Source organism: Abrus precatorius, unplaced genomic scaffold, assembly GCF_003935025.1.
Source record: "Abrus precatorius isolate BTA unplaced genomic scaffold, Abrus_2018 Scaffold5, whole genome shotgun sequence".
NCBI classification, from domain to species: domain Eukaryota; kingdom Viridiplantae; phylum Streptophyta; class Magnoliopsida; order Fabales; family Fabaceae; genus Abrus; species Abrus precatorius.
This window is the reverse complement of record NW_020874395.1, coordinates 15351284-15363920: the sequence shown is the minus strand read 5'-3', so window position 1 is coordinate 15363920 and position 12637 is coordinate 15351284. Positions and strand designations below refer to the sequence as shown.

General features: G+C 29.2%; 1 protein-coding gene across 1 annotated transcript; it reads left to right on the top strand.

Moving 5' to 3' along the window:
* Positions 1-4262: 4262 nt before the first annotated feature.
* On the top strand, positions 4263-9977 carry LOC113866788 (kinesin-like protein KIN-14C). Its single transcript, XM_027501586.1, has 16 exons — positions 4263-4332; positions 4798-4925; positions 5028-5111; positions 5272-5349; positions 5444-5548; positions 5988-6182; positions 7038-7234; positions 7272-7372; positions 7456-7554; positions 7631-7832; positions 7946-8072; positions 8165-8315; positions 8420-8618; positions 8991-9244; positions 9369-9532; positions 9852-9977. The coding sequence occupies exons 2-16, from the start codon at positions 4815-4817 to the stop codon at positions 9975-9977; spliced, it is 2193 nt and encodes a 730-aa protein (XP_027357387.1). The 5' UTR covers positions 4263-4332; positions 4798-4814.
* Positions 9978-12637: the final 2660 nt, after the last annotated feature.

Here is a 12637-nt window from a genome sequence, read left to right as displayed (position 1 = left end):
TCATGTCTATCACAATTAATTTGTAATATTTAACTTTTTTTAAAGTTAATATATGTATATGTTTTGACACGAATTCTATCATCCGTTTGTTGTATATTTATCAAAATTGGTCATACTTTTACATCCATCAATTTTGATTCAATACTATGTGAATGTTTATATTTATAAGCATCATCAAATTTAATTTAAGATCTTATAAAAAATAATTTTAGTACATGACTTTGATAATCATTAATTAATAAGTTAATATAGCCTATCGAATTCACAATGATCATTAATTTGATTATTGTATTTGAAAAACATCAATAATATATTATCTCTATTCTTATTTATTTATTTAGAAAGAAACAAAATTTATTCTTACTTATCTATTTATATAAAAATTTAAAAAAAATATTTTTTATTCTTTTTACTAATACTCTTTCATTCAAGTAATGTAAGAGCTAATAAAAGATAAATAGAAAAGCTTTACAATTAATTTCAATAAAATGATTACCAATTTTAAAGATTATTTTTAAATATTTATAAAACATAAATTTGTTAAACTCACATTTAAATAGTAACATGGATTGGAGACAGTGGGCGGTGAGGGTGGTTTTGCAAGCTTATCCAGTAAACGCGTAGACTGCATCTCTCTCTCTCTCTCTCTCCCATTAGAATTTGGAATCTTCCACTTTTTCTGTGTCTGCATACCCAACCTTCTCTATTCCTTTCACACACACATGTCAATTTATGTTCTCATCTTTCATATTATTACTATTATTATATATAATTTTAATCCTTTTCTTTCATCATACTTTATTACAAAATTGGTGTGGAAAATATATATCAAGCATGCTTTGGTATGTTGATAGCACGGGTGAGCAACTACTAGAGGCCCAACTCAAATTGATAACTTTGAAAAAAAAAATATTTAAATTTATTTATTTATTTTTATCTGACCTAATCATTGAACACTTTCTCATTATTCATAACTTTAGTCGTCAAATCTTTCTTTTATGTTCTTTGAGTGAGCTTGCTCTTTCTAGTTCTATCTTTACTTTTATTATTGAAACTATATGTGTTTTCTTGGTTTTGTACATTAATGATGTTAGAATAAAGTATAAATAATTTTACATGAGATAGAATATGAGTAATTTAAAGGTCTATAAAAAGAAGGACCCATGAGGAATTTAGGGTTTATAAAGAGAAAGAATCATGCACTTATTGTCTTAAAGTTTTGAGTTATATTGTGGTATCTACACTTTAAAGTTCCTTCTTAGTCTTCCCTCTCTCAACAAATGTAAGGAAGTTAATAGGAATTTGATATACACTTTTAGATGTTTCTTCACAACCTCACATGATAACTCTAAATCCTGTTATGATAATTCACATGGTGGTTGTTGTGATGGTAGTAGAGATATAGCTTTGGTAGTAATAAATTGTGATTTTAGTGCTCATGGACAAAGCATAATCCATTTTCATTATCCTCTATTAAAAAAGCTTGAGATTTTTAAAGTACTCACAAAGATAATTACTTTTGGATTGGACAGTTTTAATTGCACTATATCGTTGCCAAACCCTAATTCATAGCCATTATAAAAGGATAAAAATAAAAAAAATGTTAATTGGAATATATTAAAAGAAATAAAAACACATCAAATAAAAAACACCCATTTCTCCCTACTAAAATAAGTATTAAACTAATTACATAATTAGATTATGTCTCCTAAATATCTATGTACAATAATAAGTAAAAGGTGATTGATTGTTTGGCGCCTTCAAATTAGGGAGAACATGATGCTTTATGCTCTTTCATACATAGAATATTATTATTAATTTTATATTCAATATGTATAATAGATAATAGAATTAATGATTTATTTTAAAAAATATAAATATTTTTCAATTTATAAATATTAAAAAAATTACAACTATTAATTTAAAAAGAATATACAATGTTCTCTTAAATTTACGAGTACTATAATAAATATTGGATAAATAATACGCTGTCATTTTTTTTTATTGAATACATGTATTTTAATTTCAAATTAATATGAATTTGCAAAGAGACCCTCAAGATTTATATTAATTTTTTAAAATATCAAAAACAACTCCTACTTGAGCTTTCTGAAGACAGTATAGTTATTTGCCATAAGAGTAGAATATTTTGTAAAATTTATGTGCTTAATCTTCCATAACATAAATAAAATGGTAAAGTTGTTTGCTTATAAGCGACTCAAATTTAAGAAACAAGGCCCAAATTTTTAAATTGGTCTGCATCTTGTACCGTCTTTTCACTGTGAATAAAATTTTAATTCTGAAAGCTTTCAATATTCTGATCTTTGGATGCAATATTAAAATAGTTTATTGTTTAGTATATTGTGATAATTGATATGTGCTTCAAGTCATTACAACCCTTGGTACTCAGAGATTAAATATTGTTGAAGTTGCAAACCGTAGACATTGGTTCTTGTTCAGATCAATCCTTCTCCTAACTCAAATTGAACATAATAAACAAAAGATTCAATATTTCATGGCTACTAGGAACATGAGATAGGTTGTTATTCGACAGAAGATGAAATTGAAGATTACAACATTCCTCTAGGATTCAATTTTTTAACAGAAATCTCAATGGATTTAATCCGAATGAAAGTTTACAAAGGATAAATTTGTAAGTATAAATAGGTTAGATTTTGAAAAAAAAATTCTAAATGCACTTTTAAATACAAAGGCACTAGAGAAAATACTTAAGTAAAGAAGTAAAGAAAATTATTAAAAAATAAGAATGCAAACAATCTCTAATTTTATGATAAATGAATTTTCACTTTACATTTAAAGTATATATAGACAAAAAATTTTATGTATTTTTATAAACAGTTTAATTAATATTTAGAGCTTGTTATATAATTTTTTTGATTAATTATGAATTTGATTGAAATAAATTACAAGTTACACATAAAAAAGTCATGAGTCGCTTTCTTAAATTCAAATAAGTTCCATTAATATTCTTTAGTTATTCCCTGATTTATAAAAACAAATGTATAATTTTCACTTAAAAGAGACTTGCCTTAATTTGTCTTGTAATTTGTTTCCATGTTTCTTTTATATTTTTAGCATCTGAAGAAGTTTGCATTTGACTCTTCAAAATTAAATGCACTAGCTATGGCATTTTTCTTCAAAGTACGTTTTCTTACACTGAAAAGACATTCCTTCAACACCCCAACAAAAATGAAACATAAGCAAAGAAGAACCAGTGTCAATTGAAAAATGAATTGGTAACTTAACTTTCTCCTTGAAATGGCAAGAAGAGAGAACATTCACCTATGTTGTTATTATTGTTGTGGAAATCGTGTCAATGTTATTTGTGAATTAGAATGCACTATGTTTAGTTTGAAAAAGAAATTAGAAATAATAAAAATTGAAGAAATTGTACTATATAAAATTAGACAAAAAAAATTGAATATAAACTCTCCACACGTAATAAAAATTTAGACTAAAAATTATAAATTTTCTTAGCTTTTACAATTGTAGATATAAGAAGTTATATATAATAAAATTTTATAAAAATTATAATATTTAATACTATTAATACATTAAATTCTATAATTTTTAATAATGATCTGTGATATATAATTTATTATCTTATGCAATATTATAGAAATTAAAAAAGAAATTATAAGTTAAAAACAGCCTACAATGGACTAAGGTATGGCAAGCACCCACCACACCATAATTTGCATGCATTGGTGTTTTCTTCCGCTAATACGATTGTGATGCAGAGTGTTGCTCTCCTATTTTCTCGGAGCCCCTTTTCTTTCTCTCTCACAAATCCAAACAAAAAATTTCCTTAATCATTTAAATTAAACATAACTATATTTACGTAGAAAAATCCAATCCATGTTTTTCTAACTTTACTCAACTCTCCCTGCAGCAACAACATCGGATTCCATGTTATTATCTTCAAAGGTTTAATTGTCATGCATCATAGGTGGTGCCTTCCCTGCATTCTATTGTATAATTTAATGATTTAATTCATAGTATATATCAATACCACTCATGATTCTTACTGTTGATTTTAATTGGATATATAAATTTTAGGTTTCAAGAGTTTCTTGGGGGATATGATAATACAATGGAAATTTCCATGAAACAAATTTCCTTGTACGTATGAAGTTGTGCTTTGTGCCTCAAGGAATCACCTAGTGATGAATCCATCATATAATAAACACACTACAGAACCCAGAGACCTGGGAATTTCAAGTGCCAACTACAATGGAATTAACTCGGCTCAGAAGAATCTTTTGTCCCAGTCAAAGTTTCAACGTGTTTTGCATAACCCAGTTGAGGGAGGTATATATGGTGGACTTCAACTAGCCCTATTCTTTCTTTGTGTGTGTGTTTTGATGCATAGGAAGATATTGAGATATGCATGAACCTGCAATTTTTTACAATTTTTTAATCACTATTGACATGAAAATTTATAGGTGTTTATATCTACACATTTCCCTAACAAAGGAATGTGTAAGGAAAAGGAAGTTAAGAAAAACACTCAATGAGGTTTTATCTGTCCAAACTAGGCTCATGATATGTGACTTGCACAGTAGCTATGTTTGTGCATAAAAGCAAAATTTGAGGTTGCAAATTTTCATTTTTATTTGCATGGTACACTATTTTTGTATACTTTGTTTATTAATAATAAGACAGGTATGCTAGAAATACATTTATCTTTACTTACATTCGAATTTTGTGATTCACTAGAGTAATTGATGGTGTTTTGTTTTTGTGGCACTCATTTGGTATCTTTTTCTTTTGCAGAGCCATCAAGTACATTTATGAATCAAGTAGGTCATAAGTTGCCTGAGGTGATTCAACTAAAGCATGGAAACTACTCAGATCTTCCTCATGCAAAACTTTCAGAACTGATAAAATCAACCAATGTGGATGTAAACTCTCATATTCTTTTCATAACCTTCAGATTAGCACCATTTATACACATTTTTCTAGTTCTTTGCATCACTGATTTGTTTCAGCATTTACTGATGCAGAATGCTCCTACACAATCACTTTTAAGTGTTGTAAATGGTATCCTGGAAGAAAGTGTTGAAAGAAGAAATGGCGAAATACCTCATGTATGACGATGCCCTTGAAGGCTAGCTATGGTGTTACATTGTACATAAAATCATAAATGCATTCATGAAAAGTACACGTGTACAAGTCCATGAAAATTGTCTTTCACATACATGTGTATAAGGTTTCAAGTGTATGGTCTAATAAATCTTTGCATCTCAGCGTGTGGCTTGCTTATTGAGAAAAGTTGTTCAAGAGATTGAGAGGCGTATATCAACTCAAGCTGGTCATTTACGCACTGTATGTTGTGACAGTGACATTATTTTCAAAAGCTAGTTAACCTCGTTTATCTCAGCTGATTTTGTTACATCATTTTATTGTCCTTTGCCTTCAGCAAAACAATCTTTTCAAGGCTCGTGAAGAAAAATATCAATCAAGAATCAAAGTGCTTGAGGCTCTTGCATCTGGAACAAGGGAAAAGAGTGAGGTATCACAAGTAGTTTTAGCTAGTCATAATGTTACAAGTGAATTAATGGATCCATTTTAAATTCACTAGAACTTTGTATATTGGAACAAACTTTTCTGTTTGACTTAGGTAACTTTTTGTAACAGATTGCTGTTACAAGCCAGCATCAGCAGTTAAAGGTAATGTTTTCTCACTTTGCAAGCAACATATCTATGCGCTTGGAGAGATGACATGACAAGACCATTTGTTCTTCTAAATTTTTGTGTTTTGGTGCTGAAGAAAATAATGTTTAAATTGAATTATTTTCATTTGTTCACATTATGGGCTCTTTGGCCCCTCAATGCAGACTGAGAGGACTCGGAAGGAAGAAAAGAATGAAGATGAATCAAAACAAAGAGAGAAAACTATAATGGAAGAAAAGAAGGAAGATAACTCAAAACACATTGAGAAGACTGAAAAGGAAGAAAAAAAGACAGATAAATCAGTACAAACTGAGAAGACTAAAGAGGAAGAAAAGAGGGAATATGACAAAGAGGTTATTAGATTGATTAAAGAGATGGAGGATAAAAATATGGAAATTTCAAGATTGAAACAAGAGCTAGAAACTATGAAAAACACATATGAAGTTCAATGCTCAAAGTTGGAATCAGAAGCTAAGGATGCTAAAGTAACAACACAAATGGAAATTTCTAGATTGAAGCAAGAGCTTGAAACTATGAAAAATACATATGAAGTTCAATGCTCAAAGTTGGAATCAGAAGCTAAGGATGATAAAGGAAAAACACATGTGGAGGTTTCTAGATTGAAGCAAGAACTCGTAACTATGAAAAACACATATGAAGTTCAACGCTCAAAGCTGGAATCGGAAGCTAAGGATGCTGAAAGAAAATCACATTTGGAAATTTCTAGATTGGAGCAAGAGCTAGAAACTATGAAAAACGCATATGAATTACAATGCTCAAAGTTGGAAGAAGAAGCTAAGGATGCTAAAGGAACAACACATACTGAAATTTCCAGGCTGAAGCAAGAGCTAGAGACTATGAAAAATAAATACGAAGCACAGTGCTCAAAGTTAGAATCAGAAGCTATGGATGCTAAAGGATCAACACATACTGAAATTTATAGATTGAAGCAAAAGCTAGAAACTATGAAAAACACATATGAAGCACAGTGCTCAAAGTTAGAATCAGAAGCTAAGGATGCTGAAGGAACAGCACATATAGAAGTATCTAGATTGAAGCAAGAGTTAGAAACTATGAAAAACACATATGAAGCACAGTGCTCAAAGTTAGAATCAGAAGCTAAGGATGCTGAAGGAACAGCACATATAGAAGTATCTAGATTGAAGCAAGAGTTAGAAACTATGAAAGACACATATGAAGCACAGTGCTCAAAGTTAGAATCAGAAGCTAAGGATGCTAAAGAAACAGCACAAATGGAAGTTTCTAGATTGAAGCAAGAGTTAGAAACTATGAAAAACTCATATGAAGTACAATGCTCAAAGTTGGAAGCAGAAGCTAAGGATGCTAAAGGAGAACTGAAACAGAAATCAGAAGAATATGAAAATATGTTGGAAAAATTAAGAAATAAGGTTAAAGACAATGAGGCCCTTTCTGAGTCAAGATATCAAAAGTGGAAAATGAAAGAGAACCAAATCCGGAATGCTGTGAATTTTCAGTGTAGTTCCCTACAGGTAAACTTATACATGGGTGAATCTCCATCTTATTGTTATGATTTCAAATATTAAATTTTCTACTGAATTTTCATGCATCCAGAAATTGAAGTTGTCATGGGAATCCATTAAGCAAGAGGCTATGAAAGAGCAAATGGTTTATGTAGAGCAATGTAATCGATTAGGTATGCTTTTCCATTACATGTCATTTTTATGCTTCTTTCTTTTGGAGGGGTAAGCTCTGATCATTGTATTTTAACTTTTTCAGGTGTAAATCTTAAACCACTAGTAGATGTAGCTGAGAATTATCAAACAGTTCTTGCAGAAAATCGAAAACTTTTCAATGAAGTTCAAGAATTAAAAGGTGGCATTGTATGTGGTTGTCTAATAGGTAGTAATTGATTATGTATTGTGAATTCACATGAAACTTTTCTCTGATACAGGAAATATAAGAGTATATTGTCGAATCAGACCATTTCTTCCTGGACTTAAGGAAAAACAATCTATTGTGGAACACATTGGTGACGCTGAATTGGTTGTGGCAAATCCCTCCAAACAAGGAAAAGAAGCACTTAAAACATTTAAGTTTAACAAGATCTTTGATCCAGCCTCAACTCAAGGTTTATTTCTATATACTCTCCATTTATCATTAAGCTTTGAATGAAAGAACATTTTACATTATAGTAATACTAAGCTGTGTATGCATACTCCAATTTCTTGTTATTTGGGTTTGTTGACACTCATGCTGTATTAATCACTACTAATTTGAATGACGCAGCTGAAGTGTATGCTGACATACAAGCCTTTATACGATCAGTACTTGATGGGTATAATGTATGTATATTTGCTTATGGCCAAACGGGTTCAGGGAAAACTTACACAATGGTATTATAACCTTCTATACATAATGATTTTTATCTCATACATCATGGTAGTTGAAGTAACTCCTCATTCTATAAGATGCATTTTTTTCTCAGAGTGGTCCAAATAATGCAACAGGCGAGAGTGTTGGTGTTAACTATAGAGCTCTTAATGACCTCTTCAGCATATCCACAAGTAGAAAAAGCACCATAGTCTATGACATTGGGGTCCAAATAGTTGAGATTTATAATGAACAAGTGCGAGATTTGCTATCAGTTGATGCTTCTCCAAAAAAATATCCTTCTTCAATAGTTATGGACAGTTTATTTTTGCATACACTTCCTTCTTCTAGTCTTTATATTTTTTTCTTCTTTTTATATTCGTGTATTTCCTTGATTTGCACACACTTGGGATATTGAGTCACTCTCAACCAAATGGTTTAGCAGTACCTGATGCTAGCATGATGCCAGTTAAATCAACCTCAGATGTTATGAAGCTAATGGACATCGGCCTAAAAAATAGAGCTAAGGGTTCCACTGCTATGAATGAAAGAAGTAGCCGTTCTCACAGGTCTGTCTTTTCCCATTCCTAAACATTCAGTTCCCTTTGCTGAACATGACAGAACAAAATTTTATATCTAATCTTAATTTTTTGTATTTGTTTAAATAATAAGATACAATAAATTTATCTTATAGGTTTATCCTATCCATCTCTCTAGTGTAAATTTTATTGTCTAAGTTAGAAAAAGAAAAAATAACATAATGCTATCTTGTTTGCTGTCTTGATATGCAATAAACATAGGATAAGATAAGAGCTTATCCTACTCTTATTATATCATGTTCTTGTCTAACTCTCATATTTTATTATTTCTTATATTAACATGCTCAAAATTGAAAGATCTATAACTTTCTAGTATGATGACTTCAATAAACTTGTGTGCAGTGTTGTTTCAATTCACGTTCGTGGGTTAGATAAGAAGTCTGGTTCTACTCTTCAAGGTAATCTTCATTTGGTAGACTTGGCAGGAAGTGAAAGGGTTGATCGTTCTGAAGTAACTGGAGATAGGCTTAAGGAAGCACAACATATTAACAAATCACTATCTGCCCTTGGAGATGTCATTTTTGCACTTGCTCAAAAGAGTGCTCATGTACCATACAGAAACAGCAAGCTTACTCAACTTCTGCAATCATCTCTTGGTAAAATAATAGTTATTATTTGTTAATGTTATATGCCTTTCTTTGCTAGTGTTCTGTGAATGAAGAAAAATTCTTGAGTTGCTTCATGGATTTTGGATTTGTCTTCCATCTCCTTACTTCACAGGTGGTCATGCAAAGACACTCATGTTGGTCCAAATTAATTCAGACCAGAAATCTTATTCTGAATCTCTTAGTACTTTGAAGTTTGCTGAGAGGGTTTCTGGAGTTGAATTAGGAGCTGCAAGAAGTACCAAAGATGGTAGAGATGTCAGAGAATTAATGGAGCAGGTGCATAACCCTTGATTTAGTTGTTTTTCAATCATTTTATGAATGCATCAAATGCCTTCCAGTTTATCTAGTTTCTATATTCCTTTCTTTTCATTATGTGCTTTGAAATCAGAAGCTTATAAGACACTTATGTTTACTTACTATATGTTATGTTCTCATCATGAATTTCTTATTAAGACCTGTAGAAAGGTATCATAAATAATTCAGTTCTGCTGTTACTCTATACTATCTCTGTAGAAAGACAACTGGTTTAATTTGTTGACCAAGTTGGAGTTGACATCTCTCAAGGATTGTTTAAATTTTGTACCTGGCCTTTCAGGTGTCTTCTCTCAAGGATACCATTTTGGTTAAAGATGAAGAGATTGAGCGGCTACAATTACTTAAGGATCTGAAAAATGTTTATCCTAGTGGCAATTCTGAGAAGCCTGAAAATGCCTCTGAATGAGGTATGGATCTTCTTTTTCTAGTCGAAGGTTCATTTTGAAGTACCTTTTAAGAGAAACAAAAAACCTTAAAATGGAATCACAAAATCATTAATAAAACATAGAAACTCACAAATGTTAGAACTTCCAATGTTTTATTCAGTGTCCGGCAAGGAATTACTATACTTCATCTGATGATTTGTGTGCTTTCTTTAGACTCAAATTAAATTTTGTTATTTCATAATTCACCAAAGAAACTAATTTTTATTTAACATCTTATGGCAACTCCATGGTCTTTCAAAGTACTTATCTTTTTTCAAAAAAAATAAATAAATAGTGTGATGATGAAACTAATTGGAATTAAACATGTAAGCTTTTCCAATTATTCTAATATTTACTATATCCTACATAGGCTTATGAATGATATTCATCCTTCCCAACATCTAACAGACTCCATGAACATTTGTATGTAAAATTGTAAGTGTCGATTATTCCTGCACTTATATTTTCACAAATTTTTCATTTCAGGTGTTTAAAACAACTCCATAATTGGACACATTAAAGCTCGAAAACGGTAGCTGTAAAGTAGGAGGCAGTAGTTAAAATTTCATTCATAAAATGCTCGCAGTTATGCTTTTGCACGAACATAAAATACACACTCATTTTTGTAAATATAATTTACTTGATTGCTCTGACCCTTGATCTGTGGTTCAGGTAACAATTTTGTAAATATGGTAACCAATTTTGACTTTGTAATAATCATTTGAGGTTTGTATTTTTAGCCTCAAAACAAAGTACCCATGACTCTAACTAATAGCAATGACAATTGGGTTTGGTCTTGATTTGCTCATGCAAAAATAAATTTATATACTGTGTGTAGGGGTTTTACGTTTTAAATATGTTGGGACCTAGACCTAAATAATTGGTCTAAAAAATTATAGGATCTTGCTAAATTTGTGTCTTTAGAGCACTAGTTAAAGAAATGAAAGTGAAAATTTTTTATATTAAACTCCATTAAAAATTATGAAAAGTTCAGTAATAACATTTTTTGATAATTTTTTTAATTACTTAATCAGTGTCCAATTAGCATTTTACATTAAATAATTACCATGATATCCAGTTTTATGAGGTAACACCGTCATTAAGAAGACGTTAAAGAACATAAAAATAGTGTACTAAAGAAAGTTATCGGACAAATCTACAGCGTAAAAAATATATTAAAAATTATCATAAAGTTATATAATAAACATACTTTTTCTTTCTCGCCATTTAGTACTAATAACATAATTTAAAAAAAATAGTTTTACTAATATTATAATAAAATAAATTAGTTTCGTTATTAAAAGTATTGAACTTATTATAAAGTTGAGTGATAATAATAAAAATTAGAATTATTTTAATAAATAAAATCTACTGTACCTTTATAATTGAGTGTTTGATAATTTTTTTATATAAAAAATAATTTTAACCGTTATATATTGACAGATAATAGAGTTAATAATTTAATTTAATATTTTTTTATCTTTAAAATATGAAAAAAATTATAACTATTAATCTAAAAAAAATATAAAATACTCTTTTAAGATTAAATTAATAATTTGAGATGAACAAAAAATAATTAAATGACGTTTAATCTAAGAAAAAAAAAGAAAAAGAAAAGAAAGTGACATTAAGTTGTATGCGCATACAAATTTTGTTTCTGTAGTTTGCATGGTTTTAGATTCTCAAATTTATAAAATAAAAAATAAAAATATATATACTGATTTTAGAGAGGCAGAGTATATTTGATTTCTCTTTTAAAAAGAGTTTTTTTTTTTTTAAATATAGTATAAATTTATACTATATTTAAAAAAATTAAAAACTGTTTTAAAAATAGGAAACAAACATATCCTTAAATTCAATAAATACATATAAGGCAAAAAAATTAAATTTTTTTTTTTTTTTTATGTATTAAAGGGATTAAAAGGCAAAAACTCGGACAAAAGGAAGTTAAAATATCAAAAGTTCTTAATGCACAATTTAGAGACAAGCCATATCTAACAAAAGTATCAACCACAACGTCTCTTTCTAATTTTAAAATCATTCTTCATAAACTTTATAATTTTACAAACCAAAGCACAATTCACGTTTGAATATATATTAATTTATATTTATTAATTATAGTTTCGATGTTAAATTTATATTTACAAAATTTATAATGTATTTCCAAATATGCACGTAGCATGAATGACATGGTTTGCATACAACAACTAGAAAGTGGATAGCAATCTCTTTAATTTGATTCTACAATTATATTCCTAAATCCATAAAAAAAAATAATTTGCCCAAAATTAGCCTTTGTAATTGAAAATAAATATATTTTTTATATTTTCACACCCACTTTCTTACATTTATCTTTCATCCTCTTCTTCTTAATTTGTGTTTTATTTTTCTTTTTCTATCACATTATCAATAATATCTCTTACACTCTTTCTCTTCTTTTGTTTTTATTTTTATTTTCTTTTTTCCACCCAAAAAAGTGAGTGTAAACTCATTTTCTCCTTTAACAAATCCCAGATTAGAACAAAAAGGCAAATAAAAATAAACTCCACTTAGCAATTTAAATTATGAATCCTCTATTCCCCGCGTCTTGAATACCATAAAAAAAATTACCCAAAATTTAGCCTTGGTAATTTAATAAATA

What these genes read in the sequence shown, in the direction of transcription:
- LOC113866788 (XM_027501586.1), top strand. Translation starts at nt 4,815, where the DNA reads ATGAATCAAGTAGGTCATAAGTTGCCTGAGGTGATTCAACTAAAGCAT. An exon ending in TAAAATCAACCAATGTGGAT is followed by an intron (nt 4,926 to 5,027) that starts GTAAACTCTCAT and finishes TTACTGATGCAG; the next exon opens with AATGCTCCTACACAATCACT. An exon ending in TCAGAGAATTAATGGAGCAG is followed by an intron (nt 9,533 to 9,851) that starts GTGCATAACCCT and finishes CTGGCCTTTCAG; the next exon opens with GTGTCTTCTCTCAAGGATAC.